This window comes from Pararge aegeria, chromosome 3 (assembly GCF_905163445.1).
Source record: "Pararge aegeria chromosome 3, ilParAegt1.1, whole genome shotgun sequence".
Classification (NCBI taxonomy): domain Eukaryota; kingdom Metazoa; phylum Arthropoda; class Insecta; order Lepidoptera; family Nymphalidae; genus Pararge; species Pararge aegeria.
In genome coordinates, this window is record NC_053182.1 from 1184309 (window position 1) to 1209924 (window position 25616).

Sequence of the window (25616 nt, forward strand, 5' to 3'; positions counted from 1 at the left end):
TCTCACCAGGTATGCTCTGCGTGAAGCAGCCGTGCGCCGCCAGCATCCACTCGGCGCGCGTCTCCGCGAACATGACCACGTTCTGGCGGGGCTCCGCGCCCAGGCTGCGCAGGCCGGCGCCGAATTGCCTCGCCTCCTGCTCCACGTCGGTGTACGTCCGCCACACGTAGTCGCCCATTCTGTACTGCGTAGCCACATTGGCGCATAAGGATTTGTCGGCCATAGGCATGAGGACCAATTTTAACAGCCCGATTATTTTTAATTATGATTACAATTTAAAAAAAGAATTGGTTGGATATTTGGTTTATGGCTGGCCAATTTCAAAAAACGTGTAAAAACAGTTCTATGTTACTTTGTAGCGCCTTTAATTGTCTTTTTTTGTACTTTAACCGATTAATGTTTGAAAAGGAAATTCATTAACCGGTTTTAAATAAGCGGTTTCCTTTTATAAACGTTGACTGGGTTCGTTGACCGATAGTGTTTAGTTCATAATCAATTTTACCCCGACCACAAAATGATTAATAATATTGAAGCATCAAAAACCACTCCACTTTGATAGTGTTTCTCGAACGGGCCGTTTCGTACCAGGTTTCTTTAGACCATTTAGCAGTTGACAGTAGTTCTTTTACCTCTAATTTTCTACTCGATTACCTAATGTGGAAAATGGAAAAACGATTATGAGCTAGCAACATTCCGTGGGAGTGTGTGTGTCTGAAGAGAGACGTGCGCGAGGCAATAATGGCTGTAAATTCTGTATGTTTTCAATTCTGTGACCCCGACAAACTTAAACAGATAGCTCGGGCTCAATGCGGCCGAGCACACAGCCTTGGTACGCTGGCAGCAAGAACAGACAGTGCCGTTACCTTTTTGAAGACGCGGCCGTTGGGCTGTGGTTCGTCTTCTTCGCTGAGCACGGTGCGCGTGCCGAGGCAGCGGCGCGACTGCCAGCGCGCGGCCGCGGCGCGCAGCATGCTCTCCATGCTGGTGACGCCGTCGCGCACGAGCCGCAGGTGGAGGTCGCACGGCGTGGACACCGACCGCACCGTCACGCTGTCGTCGTTCGCCTCTATGATACGCGCCTGGGGACAGTCATGAACAGTTCTAAAGATGAAACCGTGTACTGGAACTAGCGGTTAAAGAAATTTTATTGTTTTCATAAGAACAGTATTCACTTACATGAAAACTTAAGCTATTACATTGTAAGGTTTGCTGAGATTGCAAGTCAGAGCGTGCTACACAAAAAAAAGACTTAATTCAACATGCCAAAATAATTAATTCACATGCAGCTATCCGTTAAAAGTATACAAAAATATGAGGGTAGTATGGTATGGTACCATTGTTCTTCACGCCTAGTTTTTTTTTATTATGTAAACCCAAGCACTGCTTCATGCTTATAAGCGTTAGTGGCGTGCATACAGGGTATTGAAGGGTATTATTCATTAAGCGGGCAGATGATATATAATTAAGAAAATCTCCAGTACGAGTTATAAAAAACATAAGGATAGGCATTGTTAGAATCAAAGAAAGCCTACCCTAAAGTTTTTATAACTTGTACTGGAGATTTTCTCCATTTTATATCATCTGCATACCCTGTGCATATCCTCTATGCACGCCACTGTTATAGTTGTTGATCTAGTAGCTACCTTGATGCGCCGTGACTGCGCCCGCTTCCTCCAGGGCCGCTGGATCAGTAGGTGCAGTGGGAAGGTGAGCACGTCGAACACCAGCACCACGGCACGTATCGTGCCCAGCGCCGCCGACACCCACCACGCGTCTGGCCTGGAGCAAGCACAAGAGTGTCTTAAGAGATTGTTACACGGAAGAAAGTTACAGTTTATAAAATTAAAATTAGGGTAAGCTAATTGTTAACCCGTGCCGTTTGGTGACGGCCGATCAGAATACAGTTGTCACCACCCCTCCTCTTTCAGCGGGTGTCGTACGAGTCGACTAACGGAATATAACAGAGAACGGGCAGTGGCGTCTTCTGTGCTGTGCTACTACTACACTCTACTGCGATCACCAACACGTCTGCCCAGCGTGGTGATCATGAGCAAACCCTCCCGTTGGGCCTTTAGTCCAGCAGTTGACTAAAGATTAAGCTAATAGTTAAGTTCTTAACAATTAGCTTAATCTTTGTAAAGTCAACATCTCCTAAGGATGCTCCGGTGTCGGAGCGAAACGTGCCTAGAGAGTATATTGCCGAAGATCTGTTTGGTGTGGAGTATAGAGATTAAAGAAATTTTAAATTACACCGTACAGATTCTCCTGCTTTACGCCGAGTATATATATATATTTTTTGGTGTATTGTATCTAAGTATACTAAAAATATAAATTAATAAATAAATAAATATATTAAGACAATACACACATCGCCATCTAGCCCCACAGTAAGCGTAGCTTGTGTTATGGGTACTGAGATAGCTGATGAATATTTTATGAAAACAATACACATAAATACTTATACAGATAAACACCCAGACACTGAAAAACATTCATGTTCATCACACAAAAACTCTCCAGTTGTGGGAATCGAACCCACGGCCTTGGACTCAGAAAGCAGGGTCGCTGCCCACTGCGCCACTCGGCCGTCAAAGTTAAAGGTAGTAACTTATCGGGACATAAGCACATAACTATCATATATTTTATTTTTGCTGTTTTTAAATTAGGTAGTTGGATTTTACCTAATAAAACAAAGAACATTATCATAACTTTAACCAGTGGACCTGCACATAGATCATTACGAACGCATTATGTGTCTAGGCACACCCTACGTTCTCGGTCTAAGCAACTCGTATCTGCCTAGTTCATAGCCACTTAAGCTTCGGAGTTCATTAAGCTGTCGGAGCATCTAATTATCACCTGTTTTCTGACACGATCAGGTAGAGATAAGCGTAAAGAGCTCTCTTTACCGAGCCGCTATCATCGGCTTAACATAACCGACAAATAACAAGTTATACGTTTTAAAGATTAAAAAAAAAATCAAAATTCATTTGTTTCAAGTAGACCTACTTTATAAGCACTTTTGATACGTCAAGTATATCTGTTTGTAGTGACTCTACCACCGGTCCAGAAAGCAGATTCTAACGAGAAGAGCCGACAAGAAACTCAGTAGTTGCTCCTTTTCATCATAAACATTAACAATCATTTTTCTATCGTGCAAAGATGAGAGCGAAGCTGGTTTCAATTTATCTTGTCATTATGAAATTCATCATTCACATCCTTATATGTACAACTGAAAAACTGCAGTATCCGTTTATTTAATTTTTGCTGTTTTATCGTATTTTTACCAACACTATGTATTTAACAGTACAATATTATTGTATCACTTTTAAAGACTTACTTCGTTTTATGTATATTTGTTTCAAGCATATCCTTTATTTTAATTTTTTTTCCTTGCATATATGACGCATATATGGCATTATATGATAATTTTGTGTTCACTTGTTACTGACATATATAAAACCTCATGGTATTGTATTTGTTAATTTTTGAAATGTAAAAATGTGTATGTTGTATGTGTCGTGCCTGATAAATAAATATATAACTCCTCGACCATTCGCAGCAACAGTAGTGTTTCACTTTTGAATTCAATTATGATGGCTTGAGAGAAAGTTGTCTTGTGTTACAGTGGTTTTATAAAGGGGGTAAATAATTACATTTTGGATAACTATTATTTGATTATGATCAGTGGCGTGCATAGGAGGTATGCAGATGATATAAAATGAAGAAAATCTCCAGTACGAGTTATAAATACTTAAGGGTAGGCTTTTTAGAACTCGTACTGGAGATCCTTCATTTTATATTATCTCTGTTTATTCCGGATATTTTATTAATAAATAGTTTTGAATAAATATTTTAAATTATAATTGATTCGCAGCCAACTATTTATGACATTGAGCCGGTGGGTATTTTGATATAATTCCGGGTGCATTTTCGATCCAGTTGAGTCCTTTATGGACTCGAACGATGCAAATATACCTCCCGGTCTCTTAGTCTTCATCACTAGCCTATTAGCCAACGAGCGATTCGAAATTATAAAAAAATATATTTTATAAAAACATCTAACATATAACATTTAGATACGAGGAAACAGAAAAAAATATAAATACATATTTAGTTTCCAATATCATATAACTTAATAATCGGAAGTTTGTGAGCACACACACACAAACACATGGACTCACAACATTCACACACAGATAGACGCACAGACACATACACACACGCACACACATAAACATACACACATACACACGCGTTTTAGTCAGCATACTATTCTCACTTAACCGTTAGAGAACTCAACAGACCTTTGTAAAGTCAAAGTCTCCTTTGTTAAAGTGCACTAGATATTATCTCAATTATTGAATCAATGTTTGGGATACAGGATTTCCTTTGTTTAGGGGTCAGGATTCGAAAGATTTATCTTACTGAGTTTTTCTACTAAATATTTTCTATATTTTCTTTTCTTTCCACACGGACGAAGCCAAAAGCTACTTATCCAATAAGTAAAAGACAATAAGGGATTTAGTTATCGTCTGCCACGTAGTTTATCGCTGGCCCGTACTTTGTACCAGTTTCACCGTAAACACCGTCTTTACACTTAAGCGTTTCAAGGCTTCACTATTGACGTTCTCGATAAATTACTTATTGTTCTTTAACACGTTTCATAAAATTTTATTGGGATGATAACGATTTCGATGACACTTTACCTGGGCATATACCTAAACAATAGTACTATTATGGGAGTAAAATCGCAGACAGAAAGTCTAATTTATTATTGGTTTTACTTCTTTTAAGCTAATTTTGTTGCGCAGTTAACTAACACAGGTATTTCAATTCAATCGGCCGAAGTACACATACGAATACATGCTTTATCGTCCTCGAGTATCCGTGTAACCACTCCACGTATAACTCGTTAGGTTGATACGGTTAGTGCGTTTTAAATAATTAAAATATCACTTGCTTCAAACGGTGAAGGAAAACATCGTGAGGGAACCTGCATGACTGACAGTTTTACATAATGTCCTCAAAGGTGTGGAGTCCACAAATCCGCACTGGGCCAGCGTGGTGGCCTACGGCCTTAACCCCTTCTCAAAGTGGGAGGAGACACTTGCTTTGTAGTGGACCGTTAATGGGTTTATGTTATTATGATGTTGTCAGTGTAGTATGTAACAATTCGTGAAATATCCAAACACGAAAGCGGGAAGTTACTAGTTAAGATTCTGCCTGTGACATCCAGCTTGACGTCTCGCACCTCCGGAGTCCAGCGTGAACACAATTCACGTCGTCATCATCAATCTATTTGAGGCTCACTATAGGGCACGGGTCTCATTCCACAATGAGAAGGGTTTAGGCCATGGACTCCAACGATGCATGGATACCTACCGGTGTCTGAACGACTGAACGAAAAGCAACTGAACGACTTCTTCACCGCGGGTAACCCCGTAAAATAAAAGTCATAATCACATTAATATGCATAACATGGTCTTGGGGCGCGTATTAACGAACAAAGAAGCAGCTGTCATACGTGTTCCGACCTTCCGAACCGACCTTTGTTGAGGTGCAAGTGTCCGATGATGTAGGTCAGGTGTGCACTCACTTCCATACTTTACTATTGTCTGTTATTATGCATGAGAAAGTTTATCTGTTTGTGTGTGTTACAGTAATTTTATAAGGTGGGTAAATACTTTGGGTAACTACAATTTGATTGTTAAATTGATTAGGAATTTACAAATACGCTATTAAATATATTCAATTAAGTATATTCAATTATATATATTTAATTTAACAACCAATTCACGACATCGAGCTGGTGGGTATTTCGATATAAATACGACTGCATTATCGATTCACTTCACTGGGAGTAACGTTCGATCATAGAATGAGCTTCACCGCACACATTCGCAAGGCCCGCAACAAGGCTGCGTATGTGATGGGTCGTCTCTATCCGATGATTTGCCGCAAAAGCAAATTATCCCTCCGTCACAAGGTAACCTTGTATAAAACCTGCATACGTCCCATTATGACATACGCCAGCGTCGTATTCGCCCATCGCCCTCACAGCTCCTACAGGAGCTTTCAAGTCCTGCAGAACAAGTTTATGCGTATGACCACGGACAGTCCGTGGTTCATGCGCAACGTAGATCTCCACCGAGACCTCGATCTTCCCACCATAGCTCAGTACATGAAATCATTATCAAAGACCTACTTTGAAAATGCAGTCCGACACCCCAACCCCCTAGTGGTCGAGGCGTCCACTTACACCCCCGTCCCCGACGTCGAGCTTAAGCGGCGACGTCCGAAGCATGTCCTTGACGACCCTGACGATAAAATAACAACCGACAACGTGCCCCAACAACACACACACACGCAACATACACAGCGTCTTCGCCGGCGAAGACGAGGGCCCCGATTTCTGACGTCATCCGGACGTGGATCCTTACCACGGTCACGGGGGCGTTCGGACTAAACAATGATTAGTCCAAAAGTCCACCAACAGTCAGATTAACGTCGAACCGAGCCGAGGTCCGAGTCCTCGCAGGAGGCCCTCGGGTCGACGTCTCCCATACTCCCCCCGATGTCGTCGAGCCCTGGGGCTCTTCTCATGGCGAGCTTTCGCGCTCGCCCCACTCCCCCGGTGACGCCGTAGCAACCCCTTAGGTGGTTATCGGCAAGTGTCCTTCCGAAAAAGCAAAAAGATTCACTTCAGTCCTACATAGGCTCGAACGATGCAAAGATACCTCCCGGGGTATTAGTCGTTATCATGTGATTCATAATTTGATAGGGCTCAACCGAACGACGAAATGCACAGATATATCTTACATACTTAATATATATATAGATTATATATTTATATATATATATAGCATTAGATAATAGAATTACTAAGCCCCTTATGTTAAGGGAGAAATCTATGAACAGGGCAACACTAAGCCGTAAACAACACGTCCAGCAACCTGAGGCCTGGGTGTTTACGCCTGCATAGCCTTAGCCTTGTATGCCTGAGGCATAGGTGTGCAACCAACTTATTGCAACGGTGGTGGTTTGACGAAATAATCGTGGTAATACTTCCCCGGACCGAGCTCTATCGCAAAAAGTTAACTACTAATAAACTAGCGGGATACTTTTCCGGATAAATAAAGGGCTCCTAAAAGCATTTAATTTGATGGTTTGTAGCGGTCCCACGCGACTTCGTCCGCGTATAAGTCAACCTTAAAAGATAGACATATGCGGTCGCAGACCTTTTTTTAGATATTTTAAAGGGGAACCACTTTTTAATACATGTATTTGTTTATTTATTGTTATTAGGTACACAATTACAGGTAATGACTAAAGGTAGATCTAAATAAAAAAACGTAATAACAAGTTTTTTTCTAAGCTAAAACCCAGCAAGTGTGTGAACTGTGTGTAGAATTAAATTAAAGTTTAAACAAGAAATAACCACTTAAAAAAAACGTACACATGATTATATCGAAACTATTATACAGCGCAAGCAGCGGAATCTCTCAAAAGAAACATTATTTATTGGTGCCCATAGTCTTCTCCGATAAATGGGCTATCCAATATATAATATTTTTTGAAATCGGATCAGTAGTTCCCGAGATAATCGCGTTCAAGTAGGTAAACAAACAAACAAACTCTTCAGCTTCATATATTAGTATAAGATTTATTTGCACCAGAAATTAATGGATTCCTACGGGACTATATAAACACTTTTTTGATTGATTTTGTACAGTACCTACACCTGGATAACACACATTTCCACATCTAGTTCTTGTGATAAATGCATATATCTTATACGTCTGTTTGCTAGTTCGTTTGTTTATTGAATACATATTATGCACTGCCGGCCCCACCATTGAAACGATCTTTGCGAATTTCAGCACAAAATAAGGCTTTTATCCTCGAGGTACGTTTTTAGCGAGAGAAAACAGAAGGTGCGGGATTAAGATTGGATAGAATTAGTATATGCTCTTATCTCCATATTGTGGTGTAGCTTTGGAATAGTAACATCTCAGATGAAGGAGCTATATATCTGCGAGTTACCGTGTTTTATTACAATCCGTCATTTGTAAGGTACTGTCGAAGTGTGAAGAAACAGTACGTTATTATTCTGATCTTCTTCATCCTATTACAGTCCACTGCTGGATTAAAGCTAGCACCAAGAAAAGCTAGAAAGACGGGTTGGTGATCGCAGTAGATGCTAGTAATAGCACAGAGAGCGCTGCTGTCTTTTCTCCGCTATAATGCCTCAGTCAAACATCAAAGTCAAAGAAATGCCTCAGTCAAACATCAAAGTGATGCGTACATAAGAATTACACGGTAGTGAGATGATGGCGATAACCACATATGTAAACTTAAAACTACCGAAGCCGAAGCCCACAACAAACTTGTCACAGCCACACAGCCGGGTGTTTTTTTTTTGTTATCACCATCTCACAATGTCATTTTAAATTATTAGAAGAGCAACCTGGTTAGAGCAATAATGCACACCCAAGCTTTTTTTATCGATTACGTAGTCCTTTATACTATAATAGGACTTTTCTATAAGCTTACGTTTAATACAAACTTTGAACTTTTTAAGAGACATCTCCAAGATGTCATTTGGTAGTTTATAGTAGAATTGTATGTCTGGAAATCGTGAGGAAACCTGCATAATTTATTTATTTATTTAGCAACGCACCCCGTGAAGACATTAATTACAGTTGCCCAATTCGTCTCCCTTTGGCTATTAAAAGAATGTAACAACGAGTAATAATTACAAAAAATTAAACAATAATAACAATAACAAAAAATTCAAATTCAAAATAATAAAAAAAAAACATTCAAACATATAATTAATATCTTAGATTACCTACTCTCTAATAACATTTTAATTTGCTTTAATGTAAAGGTGTTCTCAAAGGTGTGTGAAGTCCACCAAACCGCACTGGGCCAGCGTGGTGGACTATGACCTTAAGTTTGGCACGTAATGCGCTAATAGTAGCGTTTGTAAATTAACAGTCAACTTAACTCTGCAAGCGATCGATGAAACCGTAGACCGCTGACAGCGGGTGCATCCGGTGAATCCCACGGGTGACCGTGACCCGTTTCATTCCTACTTTGCAAGTTTGCACTGGCGATTCTGAATGGAGTTGAGCCAAAAAGCTCCCTTCAACATGTCACAAATTTTGGTATTTTTACAACACCTATTGGGGTCTCTTGTAAAAGCCTTTGTCTGTTGCAAATTAAAAGAAACGCGTTAGAAGTTATACTTCTTTGGCGTGACAAAATTAAAATTCTTTCTAAAATTTTATCATTGGCCTTATTCTAGGTTTGTAGAAAAAACGACACTAAGCATAGAAAAAAGTATTCAATACATTGAAAGTTTTATTATAACGCATTATCTAGGTAAATAAAGTTTATTTAAATATCGCTAAAATAATATTTCTACATAAATAAAGAATTGGACATTATTTATTAATAGCATGCAACTTATACATATTGATGTTAACTTTTTTGAAAAACTAAAATATTGACTATAAACGCATCGTAAAAATATACTCTCATCCTTTTTCCCTAACGCACCAAAAGAAGTATAAATAAAAAATTAAAAAATAAGGAGCGTGTAGATTTTACACCTGCTCGTATTTTTCTAAAATTCTGTCCATTGTCCCGTTAGATGCGCAGCGACCTTAAGTCATAATGTGAATGTCATGTACGCAAAATTAAAACGAAATAGCATAAATGCTAAAGCCAGGTGTTTGTAAACGTATACGGCATAAGCTTTAGAAGGAAAGTCGTCGGGCAAGTCATACGAGTTGACTGCATTAATAAATAGATAGGTATTCATTATCTTGACGCATTTTTAATATGGCATGTCACATCTGCATCAGATGTTTCTAAAAGGTTAAATTTTACACTCTGAATATTATTAATTATAGTATGACTTTTTTCGTCAGTCCGCCTGTCACAGCCTATTATTTTGCTCCAAATTAAAATGTCATAATATCATAATATGAATCGCAATAATACCAGATTCTTATAATACCGGATGCTCAACATACCACCAAACTGGCAAAATAGCATAATTCGTACAGTAAAAGAAAAATCTTTAATTTACAAAAAGAAGTTTATTCTCGATATATTTAAGGGGGCGTCCATAAATTACGTGAGGTGTTTAAGGGGGGGAGGGGGTCGAGTCAAATCTCATCTAATCTTACGTTGGAGAGAGGGGGGGTCTCGGCAAATATCACGCAATTTTTTTTCTGATTGAAACAAAAAAAAATTATACTGTTTTGGTCCATTTAATCCAGATTGTACATGCTTAAGATTTCATCTTAAGCGTAATCGTAATACGATTAAGATCATTTATTAATTCGTTAGAAAGAAAATAATTTCATTCATTTCACAGTAGTTACGATTTAAGTATTCTATTGTTAAATTTTTATTACACTTATAATTAAACTTTCAGCAATATTGATTACTAGTCTTGAATAGTCGTAAATAAAAGCATGAAGCAAGTTTGTTTTTTTCTTATTACAATAACAATCCAACGCGTTTACGTAAGAAACTCACATTTTGAAAAATCTCACGTGAGATTGGGGGATGGGCGAGGGGGTTGAATGAAATCTCACGACATCTCACCAGGGGGGGAGGGAGGGGCAGAAAATTTAAACAAACACCTCACGTAATTTATGGACGCCCCCTAACACTATAAGTCGGTATATATACTACCCTGCGGAGTATAGTTTTGTACTTTAGTACATATATTTCCAAAAATTAATCAGTTTTTGATGTCGTCAAACATTTTATAATATGGCGTGCGGTCTGCTAGGTTTGAAATGGCGTCGTAATAAAATCTATAAATTATTCAATTCCGTTGGTCTGAGAGATTAACTGCGGGTATATTAAACATTTTTTTTGTTTAATTGACTTATGGAGGGTAGAGGTAAGGAGGATCATCTGTGTATATGAAAAAGTGTCCGTCAAAATGTATTAAATTAGGATGGCTCCACATTTGCATAAAGGTAACTCTTAAAAGAAGCGCCAAATATTGTTAGAGTAGGCTTGAAAAATAAACAAGGAAGTAAGGTTATATTTACCACAATATTTTGTACAACGTAAGTTGTTGAAATTCTCAATAATTAACTACTTTAGTCGATAATGACATTAAATTTTTAAACTCGGCATACTTCAATTCATCTACGATTGCTACATTCATACAATACCCTGTGCATCCACCAGCGCCATTGTGGAGGATTTTTGAACTGTTATTTAGCGCATACAGTTAACTGGACACTTTTTCAAATTTTCTCCCATATAAGATGACTCTCCTTACCTCTACCCTCCATAAATTGACTTCAAGGGTCAATTGTAGTTTACCCCCGGGGCTCATTTCAGTGTCTCAAAGAGCACGTTAAGTCTATGTGTTGGTTTGGTTGTAACAGTTCTAACATATCTGATATAAAAATTGTTGAAGCCCGCTATATTGGAGAAGCTGAGAGTTTCAGGTTTTCGTTAAAGTTAAAACTTGCTAAACCTCATTAAGTGGATTCCTTTCTATTCCTTAATCAAGAATTAACAAAGGATTAATCTACTTATAATAATCATACGATTTCTTTCCGTGCGCGTTACTAAATCATATTTTATCGGTACTTTTGACGGCTTTGTAGAAATTATCCTAACCTTACGCCCCTCGCGCGGAAGCTTATCCTCGGCAATCTATATTACTGAAAACTATACATTTTATTATCTGATTATAAATAATGAGACATTAATCACTGGATTATTATAATTATTCACTGATTTAATTTAACTTTATGTGCAAACAACTGAATCTTACGTTATGATGATTTATTAAAAGGTAATCAATAGCTGATTTGTGTGACAGTGATTTGACGCTGTCGGAAGCAGTTAATTTAAAAAAAAAAAAAAAACAAGCTAAGTACGAGTTATACGGCCACTTGAAAAAAAATACGGCAGGTAACTTTACAAAAATGCCTTCATTAACAGCAAAACTTTTTTTTTAAATAATGCTGTATTATAAAAGTACATTTCTTCAAAATATTAAGTTGATAGCTTTAGTAGTGAAAATATGCTCCATAGCCTTAAGTTCCAGATTTACTCGCTTGCAATCGACGAGTAGAGTTTTCGAATATTGAAGTATGTATCGTCAAAGTAAATGAACCTTATGTCCCTTGTCCCGTGTCTTTTTAAAGACACTAATCCTGTACTTGTGGTTTTTGTTTTTACAAACGTTCTGTCGAAAGCCCGAGCTATAGTATTATAGACCAATTTGAGCTTTGAGAAAATGGAAATAAGATTCATTTTATTTCATACACGGAAACGTGTCCTCGATTGCGAGCGCTCAAATCTTGTACTAAGGCTTACGGAGCTTTAGTGCAGCCAAAAGACCTCCCTGGCACAACGGTAAACGCTGTCAATTTAAGTTGGAGTTCCCGGGTTCGATTCCTGGGAGGGGTAATATGGAAATTTGTAATTTCTAAATTTTCTCTGGTCTTGTCTGGTGGGGGGCTTTGGCCGTGGCTAGTTACCACCCTACTGACAAAGACGTATGACTAACATACTCCCTAACAGGTTAGCCCACTACTATCTGAGACTGCATCATAATTTACCCCCAGTGAGATAGCAGTCAAGGGCTTATTTGTAGAGAAATAAAATGAGCAGCTGATAGTACTCGCAACACGGGCAAAAAACGGTTAAAAAGGTGCACGTAGGTAAGTTGTTTATAGGTAGAAGCAAAATAACTAATTATTACCTTTAACAAGTCATAATATAGTGTGCTGGCAAAGACCTTGCAGGTACCGCCACGAAATGGACTTTGCCCTATATTGATATCCATTATCCGCAGGACCGCTTTTGCGTTACAAATTGCCAACCTTGGCTATTCCACAATTTTTCTAAGTAACATAGCAGGTTTTTTTTCCGCATTGTAAGATAACCACAACATTAATTACTTATATTATACATAAGTACTAATCTGTTTAACTTTTCGTCCAAAATCCTTAAGTGGCTGTAGACGAAATGAAATGAAATATTTATTTTGCTAAATATGGGTTAATTATTGGTGTTTTGGATATAGAGTTCCAACATATTCTGTTAATACATCGACATGCAAAATTTAGACATTAAGTCATATTAATAATAATCTTATTTGTTATCAATTAAATAAAACTAAGTCTTCGAACAGTGTGTTACTCATGACTCTGGAACGTGGTTGTTAACTATGGGTCTCATACGAAAGTTCAGGGTCACTCAGTAGGCGGTGAAGTGATCAAACTAAGAACGAGGAGATCTGTAGAAGAACCAGATTTTCCGAAAATGCTCAACTAGTCGCGATACGCGGAGCACATAGTTCGAAGAGTGCCCCCAACGAGGCGGACGGATGATATCAAGCGAGTCACAGGGTATTGAGCCGCTGGACCCAAGCAGCACAATACCGTGATATTTGGAACTCCTACAAAAGATCTGTGTCCATTGTCAGCAGTGGATGGCCATTTGTTGTCATTCTGATGATGATAAGTAAGAAAAAAATGTGAGGTGTATGTGTTTTTTCGCATATTGTGTATATAGTTGCGAATAGAACTAGTTTTTGGTAGATGACGGATTAGCCACTCTTAATCTTAGTCGTTCGTTGGTTAGTTATGTGCGTTTTAAGTAATTAAAATATCACTTGCTTCGACGGTGAAGGAAAACATCGCGAGGAAACCTGCATGCCTGAGAGTTCTACATAATGTTCTCAAAGGTGTGTGGCGTTCTCGTGCTCTGTAGTGGGCCGGTAATGGGTGATGGTGATGATGATGATGATGAATCTTTGTCGAGACACGTAACTTAGTCGTGTATTACATTTCACATTTTATTTTACACCACTAGCCAAATGGTCTCGTTTTAACAGTCTTACTGTACTTAGTACTAATTTCAACTTTACAATATTTATATATAAGACTAGCTGACTCCAGCGCCATCTGTCGGGCTGATTTGTGAATCTAAACCATCCAGGGTGCCACCCAAACGCATACCGAAAAATTCATTCAAATCGGTCCAGCCGTCTAGGAGGAGTTCAGTGACATACACACGCACACAAGAAATATATATATAAAGATATGAAAACAATGGCGGTAAGTTCCATTCTGCGCAGTCGTTACAGCTTGTCGCTACTCGAAGACGAGTTCACGATCGGGATTGTACTAATCTCGTAGTGAGGGTATCCTTACGTAAGATTTATACTGTACGCTGTTATGACCACTGTGTCAGTGGTCCGAGGTCGCAGTGAAAGTGGCATGGCAAGAGCCGTTTTCCGCACGAGCGCGCAATATCGATAACCGTGCCTAGGTGGAATCGCAGACGGAGACTGGAGTACAGCATAGTTTAGAGCTTTAATATGCCTGGCTTTAATGTCTACGTGGAAAAAGTGCTCTGCCGGGCTAAGATGCAAGCATTCATACAAAAAAGACGAAATAATCGTAGCCATACCTAATTATCACACGACTATCCACGTTGACAGCAAAACGAGCGTTTAACATTAAAATAAATAAATATACTGCGGCAATACACACAGTGAGTGGCACATCGCCATCTAGCCCAAAAGTAAGCGTAGCTAGTGTTATGGGTGCTAAGATGACTGATGAATAATTTTTTTTATGAATAATTACTTATAAAATACATATAAACACCCAGACACTGAAAATATTCATGTTCATCATACAAACATATTCCAGTTATGGGATGGAATCTGAAAGCAGAGTCGCTGCTCACTGCGTCAATCGTCCTTCAAATCATTATTTCTTGGCAAGGAAACCTGAACAAATATCGAAACAAAGTTTTTTTTAGACTAATCGCTAAAGAAATTGCCTTCCAATACGCATCGATTCATGAACTGCAAACTTACAACTTTTCAAAATATAACACCTTTCGCTGTTCTGTTGCTATAGTCGTAAAAATGTAATAGGCCCGTTTTGATATTTGTGCAAGACCATAGAATGTAACTTGGAACGAAACTATTGCGTTAACTTTGGCTCTTCTATTTTGGACATTGATTTAAACATAGTGATTTGACTCAATTTTTGTGTTTGTTGTTATATAGTACGAACTCTGTTTCAACATGTTGAAAAGTGGACGTACAATCAACAGCCAGTCACGCGAATTGATTGTGAAGTTAAAGGAATACGAACGAACACTTTACAATACATAATCATATCGATCAAGTACTGATACTAACTTGAATCGATTTATCGTGAGTATCAAGTACAGAGTCGTATGGTTCTGTAACTAGTTACGTCGCGATGACAAATGTTAAAACGGGCTTCTTACTTTATTAAGACTATAACAGTCAGTCTAATATACTGACAGGCGTCCTAACCAGAGACGTTGACATTGACATGCGGTATGGATCTTCCGGTGAAATATTATGGCAGCTATGCAGTTACTTTTAAGGGCTTCGTTGGTCTAGTGGTTAACTTGTCCACCAAACGTATCACGAGGTCCTAGGGTTAGTTTTCCATCTCTAACCAATGACTTAAGAGTTTTCTCTAAGACTCAGGTGTGTAGCAGTCCGAGTTATTTAGAAATTTGATATAACAAACGTAACGTACGTAACAGTACTTATGTCCGACGCGACGGCTCAACAGAAAAACCCACGAAAAAATGGCTTCGGAATAACTTTGCGTCGAGAAAGCTCGGTATCCTGGGGATACCTCATTATACTTTTTTGATCGTGGGCTAGCAAATTCATTATAAAAAAGAAACTAAGAGGAATATAGAAAAACGTTTTAAGATTACATCCACCACACACAAGCGCCATTCTGTTTCTATGATATTTGCCTATGACAACGATAAGCGGTGATAGCTTAGTGGGCTAGGACTGCAGTATCTTATTTGGAGGGACCAAGTTCTAAAATGGCTTACACCCCTGTCCATTCACGGTGCTTTAAGGGTGATGAAAAACAGTGAGGAAACCTGCATGCCTGAGAGTTCAAAAGATTATAATGATCTCAAAGGCGTGTGTTACAGTAAGTTATTAAAAGAAAATTTTATAAAGTTGTAAATAATTAAACTTTTGATAACTATAAATTGTTATTAGCTTAATATTTTATTAAATTGATTAGGATTTTTGCAAATACTCTAATAATTATTATTTATTTAATAAATAGTTTTTAAGAAACAATTTAAATTATATTTGATTATCAACCAATTTTCATGACGTTGAGTTGGTGGGTATTTTGATATAAATACTACTGCATTGTCAATAGACTTCAGTCCTACACGGACTCGAACGATGCAAAGATACCTCCCGGTGTCTTAGTATTTATCACGTGTGAAGTCCAATAATCCGCACTTGGACTTTCCCATTTGGACTATTTCACAATTAGTCTAGACGCGTATCTATTGAGATAAACATTATGAGGTTTAGCTGTGGAACGATAGCGCACCTGCACTTCGGACTGGCCTGCACGTTGCGACACTGGCTGTAACGAGCTGATAATAACGATTAGCGATAACGCTTACGTATTGATATATACTATTTACAGTAATAAATAATAATTAAAGTAATAATTGATATATTCACGGTTGCACAACAAAGCACAAAGCAAATTATAAATGTAAGTGTCTTCAGTGGAGTGCACTTCATATATGCACTTCATATATGCACTGCATATCCTAGATTAAATATACTACGACAATACATACATCGCCATCTAGCCCCAAAGTAAGCGTAGCTTGTGTTATGTGTACTATGACTGAGTGTTGAATATACTATGACATTGAAAAAAAAATGCATGTTTCAATAACATATTTCCAGCTGTAGGAATCGAACATAAGTCTCGGACTCAGAAAACAGTTGTTTCTATAACTCTAAGGATACTTGGTAGTTTGTGCCATCAACCCGCTTTATGTCAATTCTAGCCGAAATCTACTGTGTGTCTTCCGAACGTCCCACAACAGGGCACGGGCCACTTCTCAGAATGACAAGTACTTAGGTCGTCACATAATTAGGAACATGCAGAAACCGTGTATACGACTAATGTTGAAGCATCAAAACCACTTCACTTTAGAATGGTTTCTCGAAGAAACGGTTACCACTACTACAGGGCATGTTTCACTTCTCAGAATGACAAGTTCTTAAGTCGTCACAGAATTAAGAATATACAGAAACCCTGTACACGACTAATGTGGAAGCATCAGCTCAATTGAAGCACCAATGTTCTAAACGTTCACCATAATACGGGAAGTTTGTGAGTTAGCGACTTTCTGCGGGTGTCAAGCGAGACGTGTGCGGGGCGTTTTCACGGTTTTTGAACAAAATAGACTGAATACAATACTATGTATGCGTATGTTCATAATGCAATGATCGCAGTCCACCACGCTAGCTAAGTGCGGTTTGCTATTTACTACTTTGAAGCCTAGTGGTTAAGATCTGTCCTGTCGGGGGGACCGAGTTCGGTTCCTTGACGACAACCCTGTCTCTTGGAAGGCAATGATGAGATCTAGGTTGGGGCGCGCTTGCCTAGAAAACGCCTATTATTTCTTGCCTTGTACGTTAATGTGTTTTAATTGGCAGAACACAGTAGCCGGGAAGGCCCCCCCGTCAGTACAAGTTAGCCCTTAACTGTTATCTGGTAAGAGATGATGCAATCTAAGATGGTACGCAACGGGCCAACAATAGGGACGAGTTGAAATGACAATTACATATTACTTTTGCAACATCGCGTATTGCTTTTGCGAAAAAACACATCAAGTAAGGAGATCATTGCAAGGATTAAACTTAGACAAGTAATAATAAAATTTTATCAGCGTTTTGGAGATTTAAGAAATTAAGCTATCTTTAATTTCGCTCTTCAAATTCATAACATAGTTTTTACACTTGCATATTTTGCTAACATATTCTCAAATTTCAATAATTATAAAATGCAGAAATATAATATCGCGAGTATACAGTAAGTTTCTTTTTTGTTTAGAGTACCTACCTGGCAACGTGTCTCTATGCATTCAATGACAAAAATTTGAATTTATACTAAATTCTATATCTTATATTATTTACAATATATTTATATATCATGCAAATTATCATATATTGTTATATACACGGTAAAATAGTCATTTTAAACTCAAATATTGTACAGAAAACTCTTTGATTAAAAACCTCCTTCATGCTTTGGATGTTTTTTTTATGCAGTAGGAAACCAAAAAACACAAGTGTGGCAAAGAACACCTTTGCGGACGCTTAACACACATTGAAAAGTCTGTCTCCCTACTCTTTGAGCATAATATGTAAAAAGTAGTTTACGAACGATAAAAATAATTACTTATATGGAAAAATATTAGTTAACCCCATATGGTTTCAATAAACGGCATACCCCAAATAGGTCCGTTACCATTTAACTGAAACTTCATCATCACTTACAACCAGGTTACCTGGCTAGCTTGGTAGGAATAAGAAAGATGAGGAATAATATTGTTTAAACTTACATTTTAAATGTATACACTCCCATATCCCAAAAGTCACTTCAAAAACAGATCACTCGTGGGCGGCTACACTTATCAAATCTACGGTATCACTAGTGAACCGATCACACTCAGTGGCCAGACATAACTAAGGAGTTACGGCTATCATCAAAGTTATATACACTCTGATAAGCTATCAAATAGTCAATAGAATCAGATGGGCATTGCATAAGTAGGAAATTAGAGGTAAACAAAACGATTACGGATTCGCTTAGCCGACCTTCTTTGGCACACGATATTATTGAAGATTTTAAACTAAGATTTTCGTGGTTAATAAACATTTCTTAAATTTAGTTCAACGGGTACATACAACGTAAATATTTGAGTCCCGTCGTGACACGTGACCACGATCCATGCAACTGGGTCGAAATATCGACAAATCCAAAAATATTATCGTGGTATGTACCCTTTATCTATAGTACTCTTAGAGCTTTCTGTGACAGTGCACATTTCGTGGCTTAAGTAGCTTATTTCTGCCGCTGAGCAGGATTGTGTTCCGGTCTGAAGACGTGGTTGCCGGTGACTGGGACAAGAGGCTTTTCAAACCACGGGGTATTTTACCATAGGGTGGTTGGCCGCGAGGGGCGGCGCATTTTTCTTCATTTTTCGACAATCTTACCAGTCCAGTAGGGCTAGCATGCGCACCACGAGATAGTTATCTGTACCCGTTACTCGTATTTTTTCTATAGAGATAGACGAGATATTGGGTAGACATGAATCTCTCGTGGCGCACATCCTAGCCTTACAGGGCACCGAATCTTAATTTACTCCAGCTTAGCATCTCGTTTGACGGAGACAAGACAGCACTTTATTGTTCCGGTTTTTTCTATGTGATCTGCGTAGTGTTGCTAGTTAATGGGATACGGTTTTCCACTTAACATCTGATATATATATTTATATGAAAAAAAAATTAAAACAAACTTACGTGTCATTCTCGTCTATAAACATATCTATTCTCCTTCAACCTGCAACAAAATATTCACTTTTAATATTAAATATCGAGGGAGGAATATTTTAAACACAAAACCGTAACGTAGATGTACTCGTATATGGTAAAAAAGTTCCTTGACCGTAACCGAATTTATCGGAAACCCGAAATAAAAATCCATCTGAAACCGTAACGAAGGAAATATAAGGTTTAATAATATATGTGAAGGCACTTTTGATGCCTTATAATAGCCCTTTCTACCAAGACTTTGTTAATATTGTTGACGTTTAGTTTCAAAATCGTCATCATCATCATCACCATCACTTCAACCACCATTACCGGCCCACTAGAGAGCACGGGTCTCCTTCCACTATGCTAAGGGGTTAAGGCCGTAGTCCAACACGCTGGCCTAGTGCGGATTAGTGGACTCCACACACCTAAGAAAACATTATGGAGAATGAGGCATGCAGGTTTCCTCACGATGTTTTCTTTGACCATTAAAGCAAGTGATATTTTAATTACTTAAAACGCACATATCTTAGAAAAGTTAGAGGTGCTGGGATTCGAACTCGGCCCCCCGAAAGTGAATTCGAGGATCCTACCCAATGTGCTATCACCGCTTGCATCCATGCGAGTAAAATTATAATGGATCATAATACAAGCATAATCCCTAAGAAAGCTTATGTCAAGGTCTCTCAAAATTAACTGTTATATAAAAAACTAGCGGACCCCAGCGCCATCTGCCGGTCTGATTTGTGAATCTAAACCATCCAAGGTGACACCAAAACGCATACCGAAAAATTCATTCAAATCGATCCAGTCGTTTAGGAGGAGTTCAGTGACATACACACGCACACAAGGAATATATATATAAAGATAATACAATCATGCAATTGTAGCTAGTCGCCTGACAAGCCCAAGAGAAATAAATGATTTCTCGAAAGAACAACTTAAATTGTCGAGTATGTAAATATGTTGTCTATGGTGCTTTTTCTATGGCACAGGCAGGAACTGATTTACTATAGACAATAATTTCTTCCTTCCGTAATCTGCTCTCTTTTGTGCTTGTTCATCCTACTGTCAACTTGTCTTTATTGCAACCAAGTAACTTAATACTTTCCGAGTAAAATATTGACTTCCTTAATAATGTTATTATTGTGTTTTCTTCACCACGAGCGATTAAATTCTACAAAATACATAATGTATTTTGAAGAGTCTGTATCACTTAAAAGTGAGTAAGCGAGAAAATCAAAACAAAAAAAAATATGACCGTTACGTTACTACGTACGTTACTATCAAGTAGGTACTAGCTGGACAAGTTTATGTCAATTTGTTTTTGAGCTGTAATACAGAGTGTCTAAGAAACTAAAATTTAAATTACTAAAAAACACTACTATTGGTAGTGTTTTTTAGTAATTTAAATTTGTATGAATTTATTAAATTGGCATTTGTGTTGTTTCTTTTCTGTGTGCAATAAATTGTTCAATCTATCTAACACTGTAACATGAATTGCAGAGACAATTGCATGTCACATTTGGCGCCTCAAATGTAGACAAAATAAAAGCAGCCATTTGTATAGTCAGCCACAGAATTAAGAACACACAGAAGCATAAAAACCACTCCACTTTAGTGGTTGGTTTAGTTTCCCGGACGAACGGTTAGTAACTTCGTACCATTTAGCAGTTGACAGTTATTATTCTAGCTATAATGTTCTAAGCGCGTTGTCCATAAAATGGGAAAAAATATGTGAGCTAGCAACATTCCACGGGTGTTTAAAGTGAGACGTGCGCGGAGCTTTTTTTTCTCTATTTTTGGACACAATGCAATGCATACAATAATGGCTGGGTTCTGTATGTTCAATGGAGTCAGCATTGATTTAATAACTTACTGTTACTATGGGAATCGGTCATTGTTAATAAATAATAGAGGTCAGTGGGTCACACTAACTTATAACTTATTTTGCAGTAAACCAATGAGCCGATTTTAATTATTGCTGATTTAACACCACTATCGGCAGTGTGTCACCTGGTGACACACTGCCGATTAGATTACGTCCACAAATTAATTATCATCAGATTCAAATTTATTTCTGGAATTATCGATAAAATCATCATTAATATCACGAAGTCAGCTATGGGAATTAAACTCACAATTATTAATTACTTAATACCGTGTCCTATCAACGAAACAAAAGTTTGATGCCGTTTAGGGATTGAAGTATTGTTATTTCGGTAAATATGAAATTACATTTTAGACGACGAAAAGTTGCTCTCAAACAGTTCTTTTGCATTCTGTAACCTCAGATGCCAACCAAGATAACGTCTTAGGTATTGCATCTCAGAGTATTATCTATTCCTTGATCTGTTGGTAAAAGGTCCTTTCTATAATATCTAAATAGGTTTAATGTCACAAGAAGCGGTGATAGCCCAGTGGGCAGGACTTGGACTTCACATTCGAGGAGCAGAGTTCGAATACCAGCACGCACCTCTCACTTTTATAATTTATATGCGTTTTAAGCAATTAAAATATAACTTGCTTCAAGCGGTGAAGGAAAACATCGTGAGGAAACCCGCATGCTTGAGAGTTCTGCAAAATGTTTCTCAAAGGAGTGTGGAGTCCACCAATCCTCCCTGGGCCAGCGTGGTGGACTACGGCCTTAACCCCTTCTTCAGGTAGGTCCAAGCATAGCATATATGCCTTAGGAATGATGTTGTAAAAGGGTATACTCAACCCCACAAAGGAGTTCTGCACCTTTCGTAGACGATATGCCTAGATACCACTAATGTATGTCGATTGTTAATATCAGTTTTTGCTTTATAAAGAGTAATATTTTGTCTTGTTTTTATTATATATATATAAGTTTGTATATCGATCGTACAACTCTTTTATGCAGTATAAATATACTTTCAATATCTGCAGCTTTTCCCCATAACAAGATCCCATACGACCTTTTAGTGTAAAAGTATAATCACGGCTAAAACTTCCAGCAACAACCAGATCAGATCAAAGAAAATCCAATTTCAGGGGATCTATCCCGGAACCTGGGAAATCAACCAAAACTGCCTAGGTGCACTGGTAGAGCTCTCTTATATACATGTGTTGCTCCCTCTACAGTAGAAGTATATGAATGTTTAGTTTTAACGTATCTCAAACATATTTCAACACTAACAATTTAATGAATCGAGTAACAGCAAAAAATAAACATTCAACGCGCGTGCAGCATACAAAGTGCGGCCAGTAGGTACTGGTGGGTCGATGGCATCATTACGCCATGATGTTTAGACGCCTTGCCTTCAGAGCACGCCTCGTCGAGCCCCCGATCTAATTATAGACAAACACATGGCATGCATGGCGAGTGTTGCCAACAAGTCGACGAGCAAATAAATAACTTTGTGAACGAGGAATGCGTTATGCGTCTTAAGACTTATGATCTTCATCGTGAGGGGATGGGGAGCAACTACCTATTCGCGAAGCCCGAATAAGTGCTGAATAAAAAGTACACTTATTTTTTTACAACTATTCTGAATAAGTCTGTACGGGTGATTTTTCTAAAACTTCACTGATATTCGCAGCGGGTTAAACCGTGGGGCGCAACAGTAAATTTATTTCCGAGGAGTTTTGATATGGCACTAGCATAGATGTGTAGATGATTTAGTTTTACACAAATCGCACGAATATCATGGATTTTTCCGGAGTAAAAAGTAGCTGTGCCGTGTGGTGTCGTGTAGTTAGTATATTCCAGTTCAAATGGTTTAGTAAATGCGGCGTGGAGACAAACAAACATACACACTAGGAACTATTGCAATTGTAACAAGGTCAAAGATCAAAGTCGAAAATATCTTCACTCAAGTAAGCCCATAGTTGGCACTTAAGATTCGTGCTTTACATGACAAATGTGTACATACACGGTAGTGAGAAGAGGGTGAATAATGTGATTACACAAAACAAGACAGCAACAGCAACACAAAAAAAATATATAATACTTAAACTCCAAAACACTTAGTAAGTTTGTGTTATCTTAATAGTATAGTCAGGATTAATAATATAAAGAGAAGAGATCCATTCATACATTTTGAAACTATTTAACCGCTTCAAAACACAAAGCAAAATATCATATAATATATAATCCCACCAAAAACATTCTGTAAAAAACTAGCCAAGTATCAATGGAGCTGCTTGTTAACACCTTAAAAGTAATGATATCTAGAACGCATAATATGTAACATCGAACTTGGGTCCCAATTGCACATAGAATCTTTTACCTACATTAATATAAATCACCACTTGGCAATTCAGATTCCCGATAGCATATTCCGCAAATACTTATATCAGATAAACTGCGTTATCAGTAGAAAACTTGATTTGAGACGATTAAATAAAACACTTTGTCACGATGTTGTAAATCTTTGAATTGACATCAAATCCACTTCAAATTACTTGTTACTGAGACATAATATAAATATGATAAAGGTCGTATTAAAAACACTAATTTCATACAAATTTGGTCATGATTATAAAACTTTACCTGTCATCTTGACTTCATGCAACTTCGGTCGCGGTTATTAATAAAAATTAGCGTTTTTATCGCCATCTTGATTTTGGACATGTTTGTATTTGATTTACATATTTTATTATGAACGGGTGTCTTAATGGTTTGCGTCTTTTTAGAGCCAAGATGGCGTTGTTATCACTGTTTTGGTAAGGCGATGCTTCAGGTTAAACTTTGGGAGTTATCAGTCCCATTAAAAATAAAACTCTTTTTTAAACCCAAGACTGGGTTGTAATCGTAATTTTGGTTGGTTTGTTCAAACTAGGATATAATTGATCAAAGCTCGATCTAGTTAATACATTAGTAAATAAACTATTATCTTGTTTGGATAGCATTATTAGTCATTTAGTTAACAATGTTACAATCTAGAATAATAAAGTTTAAGTAGAAGTAACAAAGTTCTTTGTTATTGTTCTATTATTAAACAATAAGATATTTAAAAGGCTCCGAACTTCCACTATCAGTCACGTAACCCTACAAACATACACGTTACACAGACTTGTGATAACACAGATATCTCATAGTGTAAAGACCTAATACCTGAAGGGCGAAGCACGCTTTAAATATATTGAGAAGATATATAAATAAGCATACACATACTGTCATATAGTTGGGCAAACTTAACCGATAGGGCCTTATCAACAAAGAAGGGTTAACTTCGAAATACATAGCAGTGTTTTGTCGCACTTCAACTGACAGCCCCTTGCAAATGTCAGAGCGTGAACTGCGTAACTGTTCCGACGTTACGGCCACCTTTACGAAAAAGTTTAAGAAAATTTTACGTGCTCCAATCGCAGTTGTTGTGGATTGCGACTTCGTGACTAAGTGAATTGTCCAAAATGACCCCAGCCAGAAATCGAACCTAAGACGTCTCACTTAATATTATACGTCTACAGGGAACAACTTTTTTGAAAACCTCCCTGGGGTGCCACGAGATAATTATATCTACCCGTAACTCGTACTTTTTATTTAGACACGACGAGATAATTGGTAGACATAACGTTCTCGTGGCACGCATGCTAGCCCTACTGGTCTGGTGGTACTTCCGCCGTAGCTTTGACGGCCGATTGGCGCAGTTTGCAGCGATCCTGCTTTCTGAGCCCCAGGCCGTGGGTTCGATTCCCACTACTGGAAAATGTCTGTGTGATGAGCATTTATATTTTTCAGTGTCTGGGTGTTTATATGTATATTTTAAGTATTTATGTATGTTATTCATAAAAATATTCATCAGTTGTCTTAGTACCCATAACACAAGCTACGCTTACTTTGGGGCTAGATGGCGATGTGTGTACTGTCCTAGTATATTTATTTATTTATTTATTTATTTAGCTTGTTACGACCCTACGGACCTAGACGTACACCTATTATATTTACCGCTCCGATACATTGCCGCATGGAAACCGATTAGGGGTATGGGCTAACATGAATGCTATTCATACCCCTCACATGTTAGCCCGCTTCCATCGTAGACTGCATCATCACATAACACAGTGACATTCTAGTGGAACAAAAATGATACTACAAATATACACGTTACACAGACGTACTATAACACAGATGTCTCACAAGTGTAACGACCTGGATACGCAAAGGGCGAAGTACGAGTTGGCGCTTGCAGAACAAAAGATGTACTGT

At 38.0% G+C, this 25616-nt stretch overlaps 1 protein-coding gene across 3 annotated transcripts in view; it reads right to left on the reverse strand.

Annotated features, from left to right (window-relative positions):
* LOC120637224 (long-chain-fatty-acid--CoA ligase 4) overlaps nucleotides 1–25616 on the reverse strand; it is a 67028-nt gene that overhangs the window by 11319 nt on the left and 30093 nt on the right. For 2 of the 3 annotated variants that reach the window (XM_039908945.1, XM_039908944.1), the window contains exons 2-5: nucleotides 19430–19469; nucleotides 1644–1779; nucleotides 864–1079; nucleotides 7–184 (exon numbers count right to left, since the gene is read on the reverse strand). In XM_039908945.1, coding sequence (XP_039764879.1) covers nucleotides 7–184; nucleotides 864–1079; nucleotides 1644–1779; nucleotides 19430–19452 — 553 coding nt within the window. In that variant the 5' untranslated portion in view covers nucleotides 19453–19469. Of the gene's footprint in view, nucleotides 1–6; nucleotides 185–863; nucleotides 1080–1643; nucleotides 1780–18468; nucleotides 18584–19429; nucleotides 19470–25616 lie in introns of those variants that run through there. The other variant, XM_039908946.1, reaches the window with a different exon arrangement.